We start from the raw sequence: 23,525 nt of genomic DNA on the forward strand, positions 1-23,525 counted from the left end.
GTTCTTGAAATGCAGTGAAATGTGATTTTAGGGTTAATTGCTCTTCGCCATCAATTGCATGCAATGATTAATTTTGCTTGGGGCAAATCCATGACTCAAATTCAGTGCGTCAGCTCTGAAGGTTGTGGATTGAAGTTCCACATCAGGACTCGAAATGACTAGGCTGACACTCCAATGCAGTGCTGGGGGTCTGTTGCATTGTCAGAGGTGCTGTCCTTCAAATCAGACGTTATTTTAAGTTCCTTTCTGCCTATTTAGGTGGGCATTAAAGATTCTAGTGCTTAATTCAAAAAGAGAATGCCAATAATCCCCCAAATAAATAGGCTATTACTTATTCCGTGGCTTTTTGTGGAACATTGCTGTGTACAAACCTCCTCCCTGGCTGAAGTATCCTCCCACAAAATGCAGTCAAACCATTTTATAATATATCCAGCCTCCAACACTATTACCAATAGTCAGTTTTAACCATTAATTGTGGACTTCCACAAATTGACCATCAGTACCTAATTACCCAAACTGAGTTAATGTAACAGTGAGTGTTGATAACATCACTAAAGATGGGTGGTTGGCAATGTTGAACTGAGCTCACTATAAACCTTGAGACCCTTGGAAAATGTATTACAAGATATATGTTCATTTTTTATTCCTGATAATAAAAGCTAGGAATGCTCTATTGTAATGCAGTAGCTGTGGCATCACTGGGTATAATATGTACAATATTATCAGGTTTATTTCCCTTTCACCTACATCATCACCCTGCTCAGTACATTCACCATGCTACAATAACATGTTTACAAATAATCTCTTTGAGACAAATCCAACCTTGTGTTTCTGGTGATGTCAATAAACTACTTGAACTTTGCTCACGATGTTTATGGAATGAGCTAAATCATTTAATTGAACTTATGTGTTAAGAATTGTGACGTGTGATGTGTTAATTAACAACAATGATGATTAGCATAACAATGTTAGGTGCGGTCAACAAATCTCGTCGATGGAAAGACTGGCCGAGATTGTGAATCCTTTCCAAAACAAACTTGTGGTGCAAACTAGTCATGGTATAAAACTAAGGCTACATTTTTTTTTGTTTTAAATAAACATGCAAAACAGCTGTCATGGTAGAAGTAGGGAGCATCTCCAAGGTTCATACTAATCCTGCCAACAAACATTGCCAGCACAAAATTAATTCCACGTCTTTGAAACAATGTCTGAGGCAATAGATCAAGAAATTGATGGAATATGCATTAAGGAACTCGGAGTTGTTCTTTAATGAACATTTGCTGATTCTGTCCCCAAACTCTGTCACTCTGATCGGGCCTGAAGCCAGCCCATGGCAGCTTTCAGACTACTGTGGCTGGCTTCCACTCAACAACAACAATTTGCAGTTTATAGTGCCCTTCACACAGGTAGTGCTTCAGAGCGCTTGACAAAAGAGTTATGTCACCTTCCTGCAAATCAGCACTCTAAGGCTTCCAATCAGCACTTCATGATCTATACGCATGTATTTGCCAGTTTTCAGTGCAAGTTTAAAAATCCCATGACATTATTCAAAAAGAGAAAGAAAGTCCGAGGACAACAATCCTCCAGATAAATTGATCCATCCCACCACTGAATGTGGGACCTTGATGTAACCATATTTGCCTACAAAAACAGCCAAACATTTAATAGTAATTTCCCAAGACAGTTAGTTAATAGTAATTCTCTGTGGAGATTTCAGTGTGATACAAAACTGCAAGTACTCTTGATTATCTGACTATTACCTAACCTTGATTATCTATACAGTAAATTAATCATGCTGAAAGTCAGGCAAAATCAGCATGAATTAGAGAGGTGAGCTGAGAGAGAGATCTGAGTCAGAGAGAACAAAGAGAGAGACAGAGAGAGTTGAGTTAGAGAGAGAGAGAGAGAGAAAAATGAGCAGATAGAGTTGAGTCAGAAGTGAACAGAGACAGAGAGCTCAGACAAAAAAATGAGCAGAGAGAGATGAGTCAGAGAGCTGAGCAGAGTGAGCTGAATCAGGGAAGAGACAAGCCAAATTTCCAGTTGTTTTAGCTTGACTCATTTGTATCACTTTTGTCTCTTGGTCAAAAGGCTCCGTGTTCAAGCCCTGTCATAGTCACAGTCATAGTCCAAACAGACTGTGCTGATTCTCAATCCGCAATATCGATGTATTGAGTAATTCCTTTATTCTCATTTTACAACATTTTACCATTAACCCTCCCCTTTGTAACTGAGATTTGAGCTTATCAGTTGTTTAGCTATAGAAATTAATGTTACTTTGGGGCTCTAAATAAGTACTAATTGAGATGAGACAAAAGTATAAGCAGTAAAACATCGATCCAGGCAGCTCATTATCAGCTCACCAGACATAGTCTTTTGTCACCAATTATGAGAAAGGACGTAGCAGTCTTCACAGTCCAAGTGATAACACAGCAGTAGGAAGCAATCGACAGGGAAGGTTTTGGACTTATAGCTAATATTCAGATTTTTTACAATTCACCTTTGGAAAACAGTAAACTGCTCTTGTAAACGTCCATTAGAAAAACTACTGTTCGGCTCCAAAATACAGACATCACACTTCACAGTAAATCCCTTTGAGAAGTCTTCCCGGTATGAAAGATGCTATTGTATTTCAAATGCAACAATTTATTATTTATCTTATGTTATTGTGCATCCACAGAAAGGAAGAAATCAACTCAAGTAAGAAAAATGTAAGGGTTGGAAGATGTCTGAGTTTGGTGTTTAATGTTGCACTGAGCGGTTTAATTCAATTTGACAATAAGAAAATTAATACAGAATTTAAACAAAGAAATGGGACTTACGTTCTAATCACCACCATGTAGCTGTACGCTATGGTACCAACTCCCACCAGGAAGTAACCCAAAGGCAGTCTATACTTCAGCCATCCGAGCGTCCGCTGGTTATTGTAATAACCATAGAAAAGGACAGAATGTTGTGCATAGCCCTAGCAAAATCAAACCAAGAATTATTACACTTCACACAAAAACAAGAGGGAAATGAGATTGTAAATACAATATGCATTTCCAACAACAACAAAATTACATATGTATCGCGCATTTCACGTCGGGAGGACGTCCCAAGGCGCTGGACAATCAGTGTTTCGGACCCAAGCTGGAGAGTCAGGATCGGGGAGGGTGGATAGACATGGTCGAAGAGGAGGGTCTTGAGATGGGTCTTGAAGTAGGCAAGGGAGGGGGCGAAGTGGAGGGACTGCGGGATGGAGTTTCAGAGGGTAGGAGAAGAGTGGCATAAGGTACACCCACCGATGGTGGGGCGGGCGAGGCTGGGCACATGAAGCAGGTGAGCGGAGGGAACAGGCAAGTTGGTGGGGGGTTAGGAGGTCACAGAAGTAGGGGGGGGCAAGGTTGAGTGGGGGTTAGAAGCCAGTGGAGTCGGGCGAGGTGATGGGGTCACAGAGCCTGGTGCGGGAGAGGACATGGGCTACACGGTTCTGGATAATCTGCATCCTGTGGTGGGAGAAATTGGGGAGGCCGACAAGTAGGGAGTTTGCATAGTCAAGCCTGGATGTTATGAATGCGTGTTTGAGGGTTTTGGCAGCCTGCGGTGTGAGACAATGACAGCGACGGCGTGGTTGTGGAGGTGGGGGAAGGCAGAGTGGGTCATGGCACATATGTGGGGTAGAAAGGATAGTTGAGGGTCAAACAAGATACCAAGGTTCCAGACTGGCTTAGTAAGGGGGAGTGTGCATCCTTGGATGGTGATGCTGACAGTGCCTGATGTGAAGGGATGGGAGCCAATCAGGAGGGCTTCAGTCTTGCTGATGTTCAACTGTAGAAAGTTAGCTCTTACCCAGGATTTAATGTCTGACAAACATTCTGTCAGGACAGCAGTGGTCCTGGAGTCAAGGGTGGAGGCAGAGAGATAGAGTTGGGTGTCATCCGCACACATGCGGAAATTGACTACCCCTACCTCTGCGACCTCCTAACCCCCTAACATCCTGCTCACTCGCTCCGCTTAGCGGACTCCGGCCTGGTTCACGTCCCGTGCCTCGCTCGCCCCTGTATTTGCGGGCAGGCTTTCTGCCACTCTGTCCCTACCCTGTGGAAATCCATCCCGCAGTCCCTTGCCACCTTCAAGACCCATCTCAATACCCTCCTCTTTCACCGTGCTTTCGATCTCCCTGCTTCTCCACCCGCTCTCCACCCTCCCCAACCCCGATCTCCAGCTCGGTTCCCTAACTCTGTCTGTCCAGCACCTTGGGACGTCCTCCTGACGTGAAAGGCGCTATACAAATGTAATTTTTATATTATTCTTATTATTGACCCTATGTCTGCAGATGATGTCACCAAGAGGGAGTATATAGTTATTGAAGATGAGGAGAATAAGTATAGAGCTTGAGGAATGCCGCACGAGACGGTGCGGGGACTAGATTCCACAATGCAAAATGTGTTAAAACAAAACGTAAATGCCCAATTGTGATTGTGATGGTGGAGACAAATAATTGGAGATGGCTCTTTAATGCAGTAATATTACTGATGACCAGTAAAAGCATCTCACAACAGATCAGTACATCAACCAACCCGAGATACCTCGGCTCTGAGACAATCTCAGATCAGAGCCAAATTCTTGTGAAGTGTAAGAAATCCCATGTTGCAAAATGATTTGTAACTAGTTAAACCCAAACATCTCAAAAGTCAATCTTCTGGAATACCGCTCTGACAAAGGGTCCAAAACTGTAGTGCTGATACGTTGGGAGAGCTGGAATTCTTTTACAACTTTAAATGGGAATTGTTGTACTTCGGTAAATTGTGCGACTGTTGTAAAGGAACACAAGGATGGTTTAAAAAAAACATTTAATTTCCCAAAATAAGCATAGCTGGTGATTGAAGCCTAGCAATCTTGACACGGAGTGGGTTATGCTGCAAGGAAACCTGAACAACTCTTTGCAGGCATTTTCCTGATGTCATTGACTGGTTCACTTAAGAAACATTAAGTTCCAGGTACTGGGCATTTTCTCCTTTACCCAAAGCGTAATTAATCTTTAATCAGAGGGTAATTACTGACGAGTACAAATTGCCAGGAAAGGTTACTGGACACCACAATCATTTAAAAAAACAGCTTGATGATGTGATGAAAGAGTCGATGGATGAGATAAGATACGCCAAAGGGCTTTCTTTATCTGAAACATCTTGTGATTTTGTAATCTACGTATGTTATATTCTGCGCTATAATGTGCCCATACTGAAGAACAGCAAAACAATTTTCTCCTTCTCCCATCCCCACTCAAATTCCCAATGAAAAATACAAGTGCAGTATCAGAAAATGTGAAATAATTGTGCTTCTCCATCACATCTCAATTAAAAATCTTAGCATAATCTCTTATTTTGAAACCGATTCACTTACATGTAGTGAGCTCTGTGGTAACAGCACTATTTATTTTGTTTGTGCATTATGATGAATGAAACGTATCATTTAAACATTGCAAATAGAAAAGCAATCTCCACATACCTAATAACATTTACTGATAAAGAAGTCAATATTCACTCATTACACCACAAGGACAGTAACTCATACCTGACAACTAAATGATCACTACATAAAAGACAAAATACTGCAGATGCTGAAAATCTGAAATAAAAACAGAACTCGCTGGGAACACTCAGCATCTATGCAGAGAGGAAGGTGAGTTAATGTTTCAGGTCGATGAACTTTCGTCAGAACTCACAAAAGGTCATCAACCTGAAGTGTTAAACTCACTTAACTCCCTCCATAAATGCTGTCTGACCCTGCTGAATGTTCCCAGCAATCTCTGTTTTTATTAATGATCACTACAAATTTGCTTTTGCAATCACAAATTATATTTCTTTAATATTACTATGTTGTAACAATTACAAATACCAATATGTCTAAAAGTAATAAAAGTGCAATATGAAGGTCTCAGAGACTGACGACTGTGGATAACTCTTAACAGACCATTTATCAACAGTCCACTTTTTTGAACACAGCTCTTATGTCAATTTTAAAGCAAGCTCTTCTGCATCTCTGGATAGAATGAAAAAGAATAAAAGTGAAGGATATGGATGTCTCATTCCACATTGCTGTGGTAGAACAAAGTATTCTCCATGGATTTGTTAATTGTGGTTTTCTGTGAGGTCACTCACATCATTCGAAGGTCCTCTGGCACTCTAGGCATGATTTCTTCTGCCAAATTAGGTTGCAGTGGAACATAAACTTTGATATTTGCCACAGATAGTTGGAAATTCAATTATTCATTATTTCTATGTTGTGTGCATCCAGCTCGTTCTCACAATGTCTCACCAGTAGGATGCTGCTCAAAAGCATTCCTTGCCAACATTTTGATGCAAATGAGAGAATTTAAGGTGCAACATTTTGTTATTGTGATGCTGAAGTTGTCAACCTTTCCTTACTGCTAAGTTTCTCCTAACCAAAGTTGGATGAGGACATTTCTTTCCCTTTGCATTCGTCATTTACCACAGATTCCAGAGGTTTGAGCAAAAGGTGAGAGATACACACCTTCTTGTAACTTTGACACAATTCCTATGAATTCACATAATTTAGGTTTTGTTTTCTGTGAGGGTTGCACATTGTAAGGTAGAATCTCTAGATAGTCAAAGCAGGGCATCTGATGTTTCTGCTTGACTTTAATATTCCAGTGAAGAGAAGTTCGAGAGAAAGTAGGTTTCTCAGTACAACAGCATGGCTGCAGTATTCAATTACGATAAGCAAGAGTTCCCAGGAGACTAATTCAAATAGATTTATCTTGCCTAAGCAGAACTTCAGAGGGTTGGTCTATAATTCATGTAAGATTTTCTATTTACAAATCCTGTTGTGGAATCTCACATATTAGCCCCCCATCACTTTATCTCACTATCACCAAAAGGCTTAGTAATCCAAGTAACATTGTGGTATTTTTTTTAAAAAAAGATATGCATCCTTATTAACAGTCCTATTTATAAGATAAATTAAACTTACTCCAAAATCCCACAATGTAGAAACATCCATGGCTGTGCCTTGATCGCTCCTGGGGACAGTTTTTCTAGGCATGCTGCCATATACCTTTCCCATCAGGGCCTAAAGTCAAGATACAAAAATGCTGAAAAGTTGTATTCCAGTAAATGCAGAGTTAAGAAAGTAAATTTTATATGGATACTAATGGTTATTTATTTCTCCACCTTCAGCAGATGACAATTAAGAATCTGGTGATCCTTTCTGTCCTTTGAAGGAAAAATCAACATTTCTCTTACCAGCTTGTGGTATACAGTGAGGTCTGATCCAGAGAGTTAAAACAAGGTTAAAGAAGCCAAAGGATTTTCAGGCCTAAAATAAATGATACAATCAGTATCTCTAGGCTCATTCACTGTAAACCCAGTTTATTTTCGCTTGAAATGTAACAAAGCAAAGTTATGCCTGTTTGGCCTGATTTGGCCTAAAAATGGTTTGGTACTTTAATGGGAAGAAAGTGAATGTTAAATACTACAAGAATGTGATCAAAATCCTGAAGGACCTTCGGTCTTGTGATCTTTGACATCGTGAGACACCGGTTGAAATGACAGTGGCCAAGATCTAAGAGTGGGTGTATAGTTCAAAGAACCCAGGCGTGAAGAAAGTTCAGACAGGCTAGGGATTCATAAATATTGCACAACATGAATTTCCATCCATCTCACCCTTTCTTATATCAAACAACTCAAAAGAAAAATGTCTGATAGGAGCACACTGTATTTCACAATAATAAAGCAATTGCAGTGATGTTTTTCGCACATTTTCTCCATTCAACATTTTATTCATTTTTAACATTGAGCTACATGTTTCCAAACTCAAAGTCAGCAAACAGCAAGCACTCTTCTCCAGACCACTACCTGTGTTGAGCAGTTCTCACTTGAAGCGTGTACATTTTAAATCATCCTCCAATGTTTTTAACACCAGAATGAAACCCCAGAATGTCAACTCCAGTGGACATGACACAATGCAATGTGTAGGGAATTAAGGGATATCAATCCAGATACTGTCGTTACATGGGAAGCAATTATCATACCAATAATAATATGAGTTTCACAAACATAATGTAATGTGCAAACATGATGGTATAATAATGCAAAAAGCTATGTTTATCAGGGGTCTTTTTCATAATTGACATTTTGCTCAGATCCACTTCCCCATTGACCCAGCCAATAAAGGCACTGCACAGTGTACAATTCAGTTTTACAGACTCAAAAGTCCCTGTTAGCGAATCTCTTTGAGACATCCTCTAGATGTAAAAAGCTGCTATAGAAATGCTTTAGAAATGTAAATGATATTGTGCTGCATTGCAGCCAGTGTAGCAGTAGGCGTGCTACAACCATGGAAAAAATGTCAACCAGGTTCGACATTGCTGTCCACTGACCCAAGTTGAAAAGTGCGTACTTGTGGTCATTGACTGAGGATTGACTTGGACTCAGCTGTGATTCCCTAAATGAGAGCAGTTTTTACCAAAACTCTCCTCACAAATCTCACTTAACAAACTTAGTAAGGTTTTAGAAAGAGAGAGAGAATAAAATATCTTTCAATAAAGAAACTTACCTCAGGGACCATAACCAAGCCAAAGGTTAGTCCAAACAGAACCATATTTACCCCATACATCCATCTTAAGAATATGAAATAAGAGGCGACTGAAGAACCAAAGTGACCTGGTAAAGCAAAAGCATCCATGCCGCAAAATATTAAGTACATGTGGACAATGAAATACTACAGCACACAGATTACAACTAATGTAGGGATGTCAAATCACAATGGTGAACGAATGTTCGGCACCACAGTGATGGGTGGGAAATATTCCAATATTCACAAAGTCTTCTCTAATATTCATGTCAACAATGTGCACCACCCTCCAGGTTGAATGTCTGAATCATTTATAATATTTTAGTTGAAGAGGTTTATGGAGAATATTCTATTGTTAAATAGGCTTCATGCTGCTAAAATAAATTATTGTTTTAATGTGTATATTTTGGTGAGTGTTTGGGATGATTGGTATTTTAGGTGGTGGTAAGCTCCCCCACCCCACATACCTTGTTTCTGTTCAGTGGCTGGATTAAATACACTCAGCTCAGATAAAACTACCTTCTCTCTGCCCCATCAGAGTTGACTTGAGACCTGTAAATTGACCATTTTTGCACAAGGAGTACTTCTCAAACCATAACATATGTTTCCTTCGCTCAGTGGCCACTGGCTAGTTATATGCCTCCCACCTTACCCTCTCCACTAACTGAAGTCGGGCTTTCAGACCTACCTCTTTAACCCCGCCTTCAGTCATTTTCAACTCCCCATCATCCCCAACCCTGTTGTTTTCCATCCCCAACTCGGATACTAAGCCAGGACTGTTAAGCAACTTGGGAAGTCTTCCCAGAATGAAGGCCTCTACATAAATGTCAATTTGTATTGTATTGTACAGCTAGCTACTCAACTGTGAAGTTGGGTGTAGACACTCTACTGGAGGGGAGGGGTGGGGGAGGGAGGGCATAATGACATTGCCCTGTAATTATATAAAACTAGCCATTTCAGATCCTGCAAGCTATCTTGAAAAGATTATATGATATTATTAGTTCCACCTACTTTCAATCTCCTTTATTTTCATCTCCCATGGAATACATGCAGTTTTGAAATTTTCAAAATCACGTTGAAATTTCATCCATTTCTGAAATTGAAAGCACAAAATAAATACCCAGCTTGTCACAAGAACAGGAACCTATTGAGACTGCTCCCCCACAAGTCTATAGCAATTTTTTAATTCAATTTCCCTGCCTTTTCTTCATTTCCCTTGATTACTTTACTTAGCCAATATGTACCTCTCTTTTCAATATCTATCAACACTGCAGCCTCCCTAAACTATATCCTCATGATTCTTATCACTAGTATATTTTTACTTTGCTTTATCCTGCCCTTTGTTTCAGGTAGATAAATGGTTTCCTGGGTGTCCACTAATACAGCTCATGAATTAATTCACAAGACCTAAAGAATATGATTGGTTCGGTACACTCTGGGTAAAGAAATGTTTCCTAGTGTATGTCCTGAAATTGCCCTTTGCAACTCTAAATGTGTGTCCTCTAGTAAAATTACTAGGAGGCGTGTGAGATTACAAGAGCATTTCAGATAAAAACCCTTTGACCTACTTGATCTTACCTTCCCAGAATGCAAACCCAAATACTCCCCAGTGCAGCATGAAGCTGTTCCTTAAATGAATTGTGTGTCCTCATATTCTTGAACTTGTGACCGCTTGTACTATTTAGCATCTTATATATTTTGATAAGGTGATTTCTGAGATGTCTCTTTTCAAGGGGGAATATCCCTATCTTATCCAGTGATTCCTCATAGCTCAAGCCTCTTGGGGTTTCCCCCTTGATTTCCACTCTGTAAGGAAGCATTGAGCCTTCTCTTGTTGATTCTGGAAATAGCGCAGGTAAGATCAGAAATGTGGGGAATCACAAACAGATCGTCAACCCTAACAACAACAACAAATTACATTTGTACACCTCCTTTCTCGTTGGGAGGAAGTCCCAAGGAGCTGACTGTCAAGGTTTGCATACTAGTCACTTGAACAGGATACCAAAAGGCAACCAGTGCCCATGGAACTGTACCCCAGTGGAAAGAATAAACACTTAAATACTTTCAGAAGAGAGGGGGAAGAAATAATATAAACTTTTCATTCCATCTAATTTTGACTAAGAATAGGTGTGCTTAAAATATTTATGTTTATCCATGGACACAGATTAATGTCACTTACTTTTGTCAACATTACTTTATAGGCATAAAACTTTCTGCCTCTTCCTTTCCCCAGTGCTCCTTCGAATTTCTCCACAAATTCTTGTGATTCTCTTAAAATTAAAACAAATAACTGTGAGTATAAATCTATAAAAACAAAAATAAAAGCTGTCTAGTACCACAAGCATGGTGACTGCCTTTACAATAATGACCAAATCAGTTTACAGACGCTATTGATCACTAAATTAGCATTCCATTTATTATGTATTTACACAGAGATTTCCATTAGTGATCAACACTATAGAGATCTAAATGTCTCAATTCAGTTTCATATTATTTTTGCAACAATTACAGTGCCAACAATTATCAGTGCCACAGCTAAAATCAGTTCAGATCAGCTAAGTCACTGGGGTAAGAGTTTTACACTTGTACAATGCACACTCTGGCATCCCCAAGCCTTGGCTCTCGCCAACCTGCACCAACTACTTTCCAGAATTAAGTATGGAGTCCCTCTGGAAAGAGTGTGCTTCCATTATTGATACATGGAAATTTCCAAATGTAGGCAGCATAAATATGTGGAATTCTCAGTCTGGTTTGGGTACAAATTGGCTGCCGCACTACACTACACTTTACAGTAATATCCTGTGAACCTCCTTGGGACGTGCTTTGTCAAATGAATTATTATTGTTATACTCTTAAGCAGGGAGATCGGTTTCTGCATATGTCAGATGCCAGGCTGACCAAAATTAAAGCTAGGATCAACAAACTCAGGACAGACCAACTTTCAAACAAATCTTCAACTTTCTGGTCTATGTGATTTAGTGGTGTATCAGGTGCACTTAGTGGTGAACTGCCTTTGCCCACTAGATCATCTAGGGCACTGGGAAATTTAAACTTAAAACTATTGATGTCTTACTGTCCTCCTCCAAAGCCAAGTGTCAATTGGCAGCACTCTTGCACTGAGTTAGAAGGTTGTGGGTGATGGCACATAATTCAGTTTCATAGTTCATAGTGTCGACTGTCACTCCAGTGCAGTGCTAGGGGAGCACTGTATTGTAGAGATGTCATTCTTCTGATAAGATTTTAAACTGAGGTCCCATCAATCTGAAAAAGAGGGTTTCTCCCTTCTGACACTTTGTGGGATATTGTATATAAATTAGCCACTGTGTTTGCCTACTTTTTATTGTGAGCTTCCTGTAGATTAGTGCAAAAATAGACTTTGAAATTGAATTTTATTTCTCAGGATTTTCCTCAGACTCCACCATTAATACTAATATTATCAATATGATATGAATTGTATTAATAATAGTAATATTATTATTTACTGTCGGTTTAAGTGCTGCTCAGCGGATATCTCTGGAATGTAATTTTTATGATTCTATGGTCAAGGGGACATTTCGGAATCTCAGTCCATTGACTGGTACATTTTCAAGGTGGTATAATAATTATTATTATGGTAAATGATTACAGTGATGTAAGGTCCTTATCTGATGGATATTTTATTAGAACCTTCCTTTTAGTGATATCATAGTAAATGGGCTTTCCGCCCATTGTGCCCATTCATTATGTCAAAGAGTGCAAATTCCACCCATCACGTCTGCTCTCAACTGCTTCTCATCAGCAGCAAGGAAGGGAGGAACTGAGAGACTCCAGTGAGTGTACAGAGATGCGTGTCTTTGTAACGCTTAGGATCGTGCTGCAACTTCAGATGAAACAGCTTCATCTTCATCGTGTGAAACCTAGATGGTGCGTCAGATCTTAATTAGAGCCAACAGTGCAGAAAAAGGTCTTAGCAATTTAATAGGAAGTGAAAGTATTTTGGTCTTGGTCAATCTATTAGCTTAATTACCATTAGACCGAAACGTTGAACAACTGATTAAATTAAGTATCATTATTAATTATGCAGCGTTTGTAAATAATTAATTGCAAGTATAAGGTTGCTAAATGTCTTCCCATTTATCACAGAACCAAGGAATTAACCTCTATTTTGCATTATTTATCCATTATTTGTATATTTGGATCTATCTAAATCAAATGGTTACCAAGGTCCTCATTAATAAACTAGAGATGTCATGCAATCAACCTGTCAGTTTATATAAGTAATTTTGTTTTCACATAATGTAAAGCATAGATCTTGGATTAAACTTTTAAAATATAACTCTTTGTATTTCTTAACTATGTCGGAATATAGGAATGTACAGGACAAAAACCAAAAATTTTCTGGTACATCTCACTGGTACAAAGTAATAAAAAAACTTTATTATTCTACCTCTTCTACTCCTCAATCAATTTAAGCGCTCCAAGACACTGAAGGATATTATGTACATGCAAATTGTTGTTGTTGCTATTTATTGGATACCTTCTTGAATTTGCTGACAAAATCTGCCTTCGTCTCTCTCTGGTCCATTCAATATATTTTTACTTCCTGTGTAACAAAATAAAGTTTTAACTTTCTGTTTCTTCCCTCTTCTGAGCTTGAGTCTGTGCCCCTTGACGATATTTGACCATGTTAAACTTATATATTATGCTTCAGTCTATTTATACAATTTAAGATCATTTACAGTCACTGCACCTCAGTTCTTAAAAAATAGGATATGAGCTTCACTTTCTAAACTGGACTGTGAAGATCATGCTGTTAATTTAAATGGCACAAAATTCAAAAATGAGTTATTTTTATCGGCTTATTCTACAAAGAGTGTTCCAATGGCTCATTGAGTATATTCAGCGAGTGGCTAAGCTACATGAAAAGAGAAGCTCCTAGGCTTGATCACTAGTTTGGACGTTAAGTGCTCTGAAATGCCATCCAGCGTGCAGGCGCTCTATAAGTGCAAGTTGCTGTTAGAGTTAGCTGACCTCAGTATGCTTAACCTTGCGCCTGAGGGTTCAGGTTAGGAGAGATTCATACTGAATTCCCTCTCCCTGCTAAAGGTATGTTTTATGTAGATGTTGAGTGAGAACAGCTCAGTACGAATTTCTCTTTTCCAATGACAGGCAGCATGCTTAAACTCACTGTTAACGCAAAGCTCACACGTGAAGCAATACTAACTTTGACAAAGTATCAGAGGCTCCGAGCATCAATTGTACAGTTCACCCTTAGAACAAATACAAATCATTTCAGGAGGAGAAAATAAGGATGCAAGCCCACCAGCCTGCAGAGTGTCTTTATGGATGTGTGTATAGTAGATTAAAAAGAACAACCATCTTAATTTCAATTCCAGAGTTTCTGATTTATTAATTGTTGCACTCAGTACACTAAGTTAAAACAAGGAGTTGCATACTACACTCATTCATTGAAAATAAAGCCATTCCAACACAATTTAGTCAGAATACTCCATCCATGGCCTTGCCCTCTCCTACCTCTCTCACCTGCTGACTCCCTACCAACTTGCCCGTTCCCTCCGTTCAGCGGGCTCCGGCCTGCACCAAGTCTCCCGCCTGACACGCCCTATCATCGGTGGCCGGGCTTTCAGCCTCTCTGCCCCCATACTCTGGAACTCCATCCCACGGTCCCTTTACCTCGCTTCCTCCCTTGTGTCCTTCAAGGCTGGTCTCAAGACCCTCCTCTTCGATCGTGCCTTCAGTAGCCCCCCCACCTCTCTGCCTTCCCTCACCCCTATCCTGCCCCTCCCCCATGCTTGGGTCCTGATCCCTGACTGTCCAGCACCTTGAGACGTCCTCCCCACGTGAAAGGCGCTCCATAAATGTAATTTTGTTGTTGTTGTTGTAATGCAACCGAATAAACACTTTGCACTTAAAAATCCCCAACAGACTAATTCAATGCTATAGTTAATTATTAAACTATCATAATTAGAGTTTCAGAATAAGAGCTTTGCTCATTGTAGGTCTAACATAGATTTCTTCACTTCTCTTTTGAACTGATAATAAGTCACTTTGGATTTCAAAGATTTTAATCAAATATTTTATTTTGTTAATTTAACTACCTATCATTACTTCTTCTACTACCTAAAATAATAAATAATAATAATAAAATCTTTGCATTTTAGTCATCAAAATATCTCAAAGCACTTCACAGGATTTACTATAAACTGTAGTCACTATATATTTGTAGACTTTCCATATCTTGCGTGCTGTTTTTCAATTTAGAAACCCAGGTAAATTATCCAAACTGCTGCACAGATTTAAATTTATGCCACTATATTATGGCTAAGAGCACAAGAAATTTCAGGCCTAAAGCCATTTCTTGTACCTTATCCACAAATCAAAAGAGATGTCGGAAGTCCCTCTACACATATGAGAGCAATAACAAAATCTTGTAACATCTGCTTTGTACAAAAAGTTAAGCTGTTGAGGTAAAAAGAGCATAAAAGGGGAGATAATATTTCTTTGAGGTCATTTCAACATCATAATAATAATAATAATAATCCTTGCATTTGGTGTAGCCCCTTTCACGTCGGGAGGGTGTCTCAAAGCATTTCACAGGATATACTGTAAAGTGATGTGACTGTATTTTTGTAGGCACAACGCGATAGCAATTTGTGCACAGCAATGTCCCACCAACAAATGTGAAGTGAATTACACACTGTATTTAGTGTGTGTTGGTGAGCGGTTGTTGGCCAGGACACAGGGAGAAAAAAATCTCTTTTTGAATAGTTCTATGGAGGTATGTTAAACATCCATATTTTTGGTGTTTTAGTTGTTGCAGAGCCAGCCTATCAAGTGACAGCGATGCAGAGCTTTAAAAAGTAATAAATAGGCAGAGAAGATGCGAAATAGGTATTAAACCAATAGACTTACTTCAGCATTGTCAATTTGCGTTTCATGCACCAAGCTTTGTTTCGTAACGTTAGAATCAGTTTCTTACTTTCTTCCACATCTTCCTTTAGCTTGGCTAGTTCCTCTGCTGTGATGACTACATCTTCTTCCAATGAATCGGATGAGCTGAAAGTCAGAAGAATATTAGTCAAAATAGCTCAGCACCTTACAGTGAAATAGGTCTGACATGAATTTGGCAAGATCACGAGAACAGAGCTCAGCTAGGCAGTTAAGTAATTTGTTTGATTAAAATGAAACAATAGCAAGCATCAAATATGTTAAGCTCCTCATAATGTAATCTAGATCTAATTAGTAGTAGTAATAATAATGCTTGCATTTGATACAGCGCCTTATCACATCATTGCGAATTCTCAAAGCGCTTCACAGAATATACTGTAAAGTGAATTGAATGTATACTTTGTGGGTGAAATGCGGCAGCCAATTGCACACAGCAATTATATATTATATTATACATTAGTAGATATTACAGGGAGTTTAGGAGGAACTTCTTCACGCAGAGATTGGTGACAATGTGGAATTCACTACCGGAAACTATGATTGAAGCAAATATCATCAATAAGAGAAACGTTGATATGATGGAGAAGGGAGTAGTAGAGGGAATAGAAGTGATGGAGGCTCATGTACAGTATAAACACCAGCACAGACGACTATGTCCGAATGGCCCGTTTCTGTGCTAAATTACTCTCTCTCTTATTTTACATAAAATCAATCATATTATTAAAGAAATGTCAGATTGTATATTCAGAAAGGTTGAGCAAATTGGCAAAAAACTTCTCTCTCCCAATAAATTTTCCCACAAGTTGATTGCAGATCCACAAACATTCAGTTTTGATAATTCATTGACTCCTAAAGAGATACCATGACAGTCGTATAATGGGAAGAGGGCAAATGGGAATCTTATTATACTGGTGCTGTGTGAATTCGTGCTGGAGAGTATGTAAAATGACAACAGCAGCACTTAGGGTGTCAACAGCATGCAGTGTGTAAGTTAACAAATGGAAAAAAATACCAAATGGCCAAATCTATTAGCAGTAGAAAATCACAAGGTATTTGCTTTCTCCTACCTCTATTTATTCTTTGAGCAGCCATACAGAATCAAGAACTTAATTGCCCCCTCAAGTGACATTTCATGTTTTAAATTGTACGTTATTTTGTGTCTTCGCTTTAGCAGCAAAAACCTCTTTTCTCTGTTGGTAGCACACAATGGGGTCTGACATACAAGATGCACAAACCTAATTTGTAGTGCAAATCACTACTTCTGGCTTGTGAATATCAGATTGTGAAATTAGTATAAAGTTTTCCCGAGGAATTAAATATTCCAAGTCAGTAAAATTCAACAAAAAAAGGCTGGTAGGCAAACCATCAGTCTGATTGTTCTTTGATTCCCTCAGCTTACATTTGTCCATGTGGTGGTTTGAATTTAAAGTATGAATAATAATATAGTGAAACCCCACTCTGATCCCCATAAAACAGGTGCACATCCAAGGTGGGGGGGGTGGGGGGTGCCCTGTAAACCTGAGGTTAGGAACATAGGAACAGGAGTTGGTCATTCAGCCCTTTGACCCTGTTCCACCATTCTATAAGATCATGGCTGACCCACTACCTCAACTTCATTTAGGTTGAGTTCAGTGCGTGGTCAACTTAGTGTTCTCCGTGCGCTTTGCCCATGTAAAGTGTGCAAGAAGTGAAGTTGGTGGCGACCTGACATCGGAGAAGATGGACATTTACCAACGAGGGGAGCCGGTGCACATGCTCAGATGGCAGGAAGTGATGGTGGTCATTTTTCAGGAAATGATGTCAGCCATGGTTCTTGCAGGCACAATACACAGGAAGTGACATCATGTGGCCATTTAGGCTGTGTGCCGCCATTATTATGCGATGTTTGGGTTTATTGGACTTGAAATATTATGTTATAATGAGGTTCTTCTGTATTAATAATCCTTACATTTGATATAGTGCATGAACAACAACAACAAAATTACATTTGTAGAGCGCCTTTCAGGTCGAGAGGACGTCCCAAAGGCTAAACTTTAGACTCTTCAAGTCTAAACATCTCAAAGTGCTTCATGGCATTTACTGTAAACTGCAACATGGGTTGGAATCTAATTAAGGGAGATTTCAGTGAAAGTTTGCTTAAAGTGTAGTGACTGCCTATTCGTAGGCAACTGCACCAGTGAATTTGCACACCATAATGCGTCACAAGCAGCCACAGAGTGAGTGACCAATTATTATATTTGTATTTTCTAAATGATTGCAAAAGTTACATTAACTGTTTGCAAATATGTACAGGTTCAATTTATTATGTAATCATAACCAACATAAAGGACCAAAATATCACCTGCAGTTCTTTGTATTGGTTACTAATGTTTGAATAAGAGTACTTATGTACACATGTATGTGCATTGTTAATACAACTCAATACAATTAGGCCCCAATAACTTGTCCGCACTTGTGTTGGATGCTAAAGGGAGATGGATCTTGAATAGGTTCTATCAGTCTGATAACATCAAGTCCAGCAAAAAAAGGAAAGCTAAATTAGACACTTTCAAAAATATTCTGTTGCAAAACATCGAGTATATGGTGAATCAATCAAGTAGTAAACCTCAGCAACATGGGTTTGAAACTAGTCAAGGGAGATTTAAGTGAAAGTTTACTTTTTCTATTAACTGTAAGAAATATTAATAAAATGTATTTTTTTTAATGAATGTATGTTTGGGTTGAGATATCCAGTGCTCAGCATGTGGATTCTCTGAACTTGAATGTTGAATAATAAAAGCATTGTATAGGTGGCAAAGTGATCAATCGTCTCTGTCCCGGTGTCATTTTGGATTCCTATTAAGCTCAAATACTTGAAACCAATTTACTTAAATGGCAGTTTTCAAATTTGTAATTGGCTGTGAATACAGACTCGTAAATAAGGAATTCTGCTGCTAACCAGCGGAATGTATTCATGAGGGAGAATGGAAGAGAGGGGTATAGGAAAGGGAATTAGCAAGGGTCAAGGTGATACCAAATTTGATATTTGATGTGATATCAAATGCAAGAATTATTATGATAAGAAACAAAAGGTTGCATACTCAATTTGCCAGTCTGTACTGAGGTAGCTGATCCCAGCCAGAACAGCAGTTGGGTCTCTATGATTGGCGTCAGTACCCCTGGAATCCTACTTCTAATTGCAGTTCAGTTACTTCAGCTGGTGTGTGTGTGTGTGTGTGCAGAGGTTGGGCAAGGATACAATTATCTGTATTGCCCTACTTGGTTGCATAAATGCTAACATTTACTGTCGAGACTTGCACATGAAGAACAAAGTTCTAGAGCACCCAACAAACTGTACATCAGCAAAAAGTCAGGGGTTTCAAGGAGATTAGTTGAAAAAACTAATCTAACCAGAAATTTGGCAAATGTTTTTCTGTATAAAAACCCCTCAGTGGCAACCCTGTAAAACATGTTCTCAGAACTGTTCATTCTAAATATAGAGAGTGGTTAATATGAAAACCACTCTCCAAAGCCACATGACTTTCAAAACAGCTACAGAAACAAATAAAAATTAGCTTTCTGAAAACAGTCACACCAGCAACACAACAGAACCCTCAAACTCTCCACTCATCATTTTTTCTTGATCTTGGGCTCCACTGGTTTAAACCATTGCAAAAAAAAACCTACCTGAAAGTATTTTTCTTTTTAACCTTCTTATTTTTCTTTTTCTTTGTTTTCCTTATTTTGTTTTTCTTCTTCTCCACTTCCTTCTTCTCCTCTTCTTGGTTGTTGCAGTTCGCTTGTTCTGTGGCCTTGTTGCTTGCCTGTTCTAGTTCCATTTCTATTTCCTCCTCCTTATCAGAATGCTTCTTCTTAACATTTTCATTTCTCCTGTTCTTTTTACTTTTGGCTGTTTCTTCTGATTCACCCAAATTGTTTTTACCAGCCATTCTTGTTCCTTTCTTCAGATGTCTTTTTCTATCATTCACTTTTCTTTTTTCCCCACCCTGCAACATATCAGTTTTCTCCTTAACCTTTTTTTCCATTCTTTTCCTTCCATTCTTCCTTGCCCTGCTTTTTGGTATCTGCTTTGTTTCTTCCTCTGACTCCACACCTGAGACTTCAATACCTTAAATGAAAATGTGAAAGTTTATGTGTTACCTGCACTAAGTCAGTGAACTGGTGTTGGAGATGCTTCTGAAGCAGTCTTAACTCTGATCATTGGACAGCAGCATCCCCAGATAGTTCACAGCACTAGGCTACACATGGCACTCAACTACAATCTGTGGTACCAAGAAGTTGCCCGTCTGCCTCAACTTTCACATGTGTGCAGACGACACTCAACTCTATCTCTCTGTCTTTACCTTCGACTCCAGGACCACTGTTGTTCTGACAGAATGTCTGTCAGACATCAAGTCTTAGATAAGAGCTGACTTTCTACAGTTGAACGTCAACAAGACCGAGGCCCTCCTGATTGGCTCCTGTCAATGCCTCCACACCTCAGGCGCTGAGAGTATCACCATCTGGGGGCCAGCAGCTGGGAATGGGAGCGAGGGCCATATCGTGGTTCAGTAATTTCCTTAGTTCCCAGTTTGCTGTTGTAAGAACTCTTAGGATGGATCAAGAAGGGGACGACATTATGATCGTGCAATCCTGGTAATTGCACGGTGCCCTGAGCCAGTCAGGGGCCTTAAACGGATCCAGTGATAGTTTAAGGATTTCGGATTCTCCTGGTCTGAGATAAATCCATCTCGACTTTATTGATCGTGAGCGACCTCAGACCTTCACGACTTATTTGACTGCGACAACTGTAACAATTGAGTTACAATTTAGCACTTCAAAAGATATTTAATATTACTACAGTAGATAGTATTTAGTATCATTATCTAGTAAAATGTAGAGGTCCCAAACCCAAACCTTTGCCCTGACAAGGCAAACGTCCAAACTGAGCAAGGCCATACCTTCTCTCACTTACCACAGCCCCTGCACCAGTAAAGAGGCCTTAAGCATAATCTTAACAGTGACAGTAGCACATCAAATACCCACCTGAGGTCCTAGTGCTTTATTGTTTACAAGCTTCTCTACTCGTGTATTATATTTATCTTGACTTTTAAGATAAAATTCCCTGAAACAAAGTGTACTTCAATATGGTACATGCTGTATGGTGGATAAAAAGAAAAGCAGCATGCCATGCAGACCAGAATAAGTCAACACATTACAGTTGTGGTGTTGCAATCCCCACAGTGTAGAAACCTGATAACATTTACCTCAATGATAATGCTTCTTCAGTGTATATTTGTAGTTCAGTGTGCATACTTATTTTTGGTATTTAATATAGTGTAACTATACTTGCATGTCTGGACATATGTATATATATATATATATATGAGTTAACATCTCACCTATTTCTTGAACCTGATTTCCATCTTGGTTCTCATTGTCTGCTTCATCATTATCGACCTCAATGCTTACTGTTGGGAAAATAACCAGAATACGGTTAGGAAATTGTATCGTCTACAAGTCCACAAACCATTTCAACTTAGCATTAACCTAAGACAATTGACCATTTGATAAAATTGTCCATTGTGACATATACTGGCAGACCTCTGTGAAATTCTGACAAAATAATTAACTGCACCAGCAGTTAATGCTCTGAATGGAATAGCAACAGGCTTTGTCCGAGTAGAATATTGCTCCTGATATTCCAAACAACAGACGTCAAGTATAAAAGTCCAATTGGATGTGAATGTCATCAACAGTATCAAGTTAAGCTGAGTCAGAGAAGGGTCGGTGCTCTGTTCTGAAAGACTATGTAGTTACAAAATATCTTCAATATAGGTGCATCTGTTCTGTGGTTGGCATGCACCTTGAAAGGTTTCACAGCTGTAAGGGAAGGGTTTGATACATACCAATAGTTGCAGAGGAGTCATCAACCTGAGGGGCACCCAGGGGGATGTAATTCACATGAGCTGAAAGGTTTTAGTTGATTTAGTTAGTAGCACTCTCATTTCTGAGACAGAATATTGTGGATTCAAGCCCCGCAGTCTAAGCTAACACTCTATTGCAAGGCTGGGAGTGGGCTACGTTGTTTGACATGCCCTCTTTTGGATGAGATATTAAACCAAGGCCCCACCTGCCTGTTCTGGTGGACATTAAAGATCCTTTGGCACTATTTGAAAATAGAAAGGAGTATCTCCCAGTCTCTTGATCAACAATCTGCTGAATAAAATTGGTTACCCACATCATGGCTGTAGGACACTGCTTTGGGAAATTGGCTGCTGCATTGACCTACAAATACATAGTCACTACACTTGACAGTAAAATCCTGCAAAGCTTTTTGAGACATCTCAACGATGTGGTAAAGCACTGTACCAAATGCAAGGACTATTAATACCAAATTTCAAATGTTAAAGACTGTGATTACGATTTCGACTTTCCAATTATAGAACATAAATGTGGGAGAGAAATTGTCTATTCCAATGTCCATACAGATAAATTTATGCTTTTGGATGGCAGTTAATAACACAATCCTTGCGCCTTTTACATCAAGAGGATGTCTCTCAAAGCACGACACGGTATTTACTGTACAGTGCATTGAACATTTTGTAAGCGAATGCCGCATTTAATTTATGCACAGCAATGTCATGCAAATCAAATAGCTATGAAATGAATGACAATTTTTTGTCTAAGTATTAATGGCCAGGACACAAGGAGTAACTTCCTTCTCTTTTCAAATGGTGCTATGGGATCATAAATGTTCACCTGAACAGGCAGATCGAAGTGCTTCACAGAATGTACTGTAAAGTGAATTGACTGAGCATTTTGTGGGCGAAACATGTTAGCCAATTGCGCACATCAGTGTCCCACAAACAGTCATGGATTAATTGACCAATTTTTTTTTAGGGATTATTGGCCCAGGAAAGTCATAAAGAAACTTGCCTAAGATTTTGACCCGCCTTGGAATCGAACCCTGATCCTCTCATTTGCGAGGCGAGTGCTCTAACCAATACGCTACAGGACTACAACAGTAATTTTTGGGGCATTTGATAATACGTTACTTGTGTTAATTAATATGTGTTAAAGAACATCCCAAATGTTACCTCATAAAAAAAGCGTTCTTGAGCTTCACTTGAGGCAAACTGAAAAATACCATTGAAAAAAGATCATTTCCATATTTGATTTCATTCTCTCCCTTGTATTTTATTTTGTTGGCTTCAAAATGTCTGAACTATATTTAATTATTTAGTTAATGAAATACGGGTTCTCACTGAAGTGAAGATTTTCAAGCAGCATTGTCCCTGTCATTAATGAGCACATTTAAAATTCATGAGGCTCTGAGTCATGAGTTTCAGGTAACTAGGAGAAAGTGAAACGAAATGAAACTATAAAACTATCCTTCTTGAGTGGGAGATAAATAGTGTCTCCTTAGGGCTGAGCTGAAATGTCAGAATTGAGTCAACTCTCTGTGGCAGCCTCGTAGACTCTGTCATCCCTAAGTCTTGACTCTTGCCATCTTGAATATAATACATTTCAGAATTAGGCAAGCAGGGTGTGTCCTCCGTGTAAGAGAGGGTGTATTCCATTCCAGACACAGGGAATGTGCTTGTGTAAGTGGCATACATCGTGGAACTCTCAGTCTGGTTTCGATGCTCTTAAGCATGGTATGAGTTTCTACATTTGTCAGAAACCTGGCTGACAAAAAAAAATTAAAGCTTTTGAATAGCCATTTTCATTGCATTAAGTCTGCTCTAATAAAATCGGAGCGCGCACAATTTAGGGTATTACAATTTAAATAATAATACAAATAATAATATATTATTATCGCTATAACTATTTAAACTTTTCTATGAATAATCGAACGAATGTTTGAGAACTCATTTTCTATGGCTTGTAAAGCATTCTGACTTATACATAAATTGCTAGGTCATTCTGGAACGATATGTATTATTGAAGTTCATAAGTTAACTTGCTAATATTATTGCATACTGGATGGAGCTTATTGGACATTTGCTGATCTTAGA

General features: G+C 39.0%; 1 protein-coding gene across 2 annotated transcripts in view; it reads right to left on the reverse strand.

Annotated features, from left to right (window-relative positions):
- Positions 1-23,525, reverse strand: part of tmc1 (transmembrane channel-like 1) — a 47,124-nt gene that overhangs the window by 18,350 nt on the left and 5,249 nt on the right. For both annotated transcript variants that reach the window (XM_007899361.2, XM_042333773.1), the window contains exons 2-9: positions 20,907-20,975; positions 19,192-19,633; positions 15,490-15,633; positions 10,757-10,847; positions 9,589-9,670; positions 8,560-8,666; positions 6,976-7,074; positions 2,823-2,965 (exon numbers count right to left, since the gene is read on the reverse strand). In XM_007899361.2, the coding sequence (XP_007897552.1) occupies positions 2,823-2,965; positions 6,976-7,074; positions 8,560-8,666; positions 9,589-9,670; positions 10,757-10,847; positions 15,490-15,633; positions 19,192-19,633; positions 20,907-20,975 (1,177 nt within the window). The remainder of the gene's footprint in view (positions 1-2,822; positions 2,966-6,975; positions 7,075-8,559; positions 8,667-9,588; positions 9,671-10,756; positions 10,848-15,489; positions 15,634-19,191; positions 19,634-20,906; positions 20,976-23,525) is intronic.

Source organism: Callorhinchus milii, unplaced genomic scaffold (assembly GCF_018977255.1).
Source record: "Callorhinchus milii isolate IMCB2004 unplaced genomic scaffold, IMCB_Cmil_1.0 Scaffold1, whole genome shotgun sequence".
Taxonomy (NCBI): Eukaryota; Metazoa; Chordata; class Chondrichthyes; order Chimaeriformes; family Callorhinchidae; genus Callorhinchus; species Callorhinchus milii.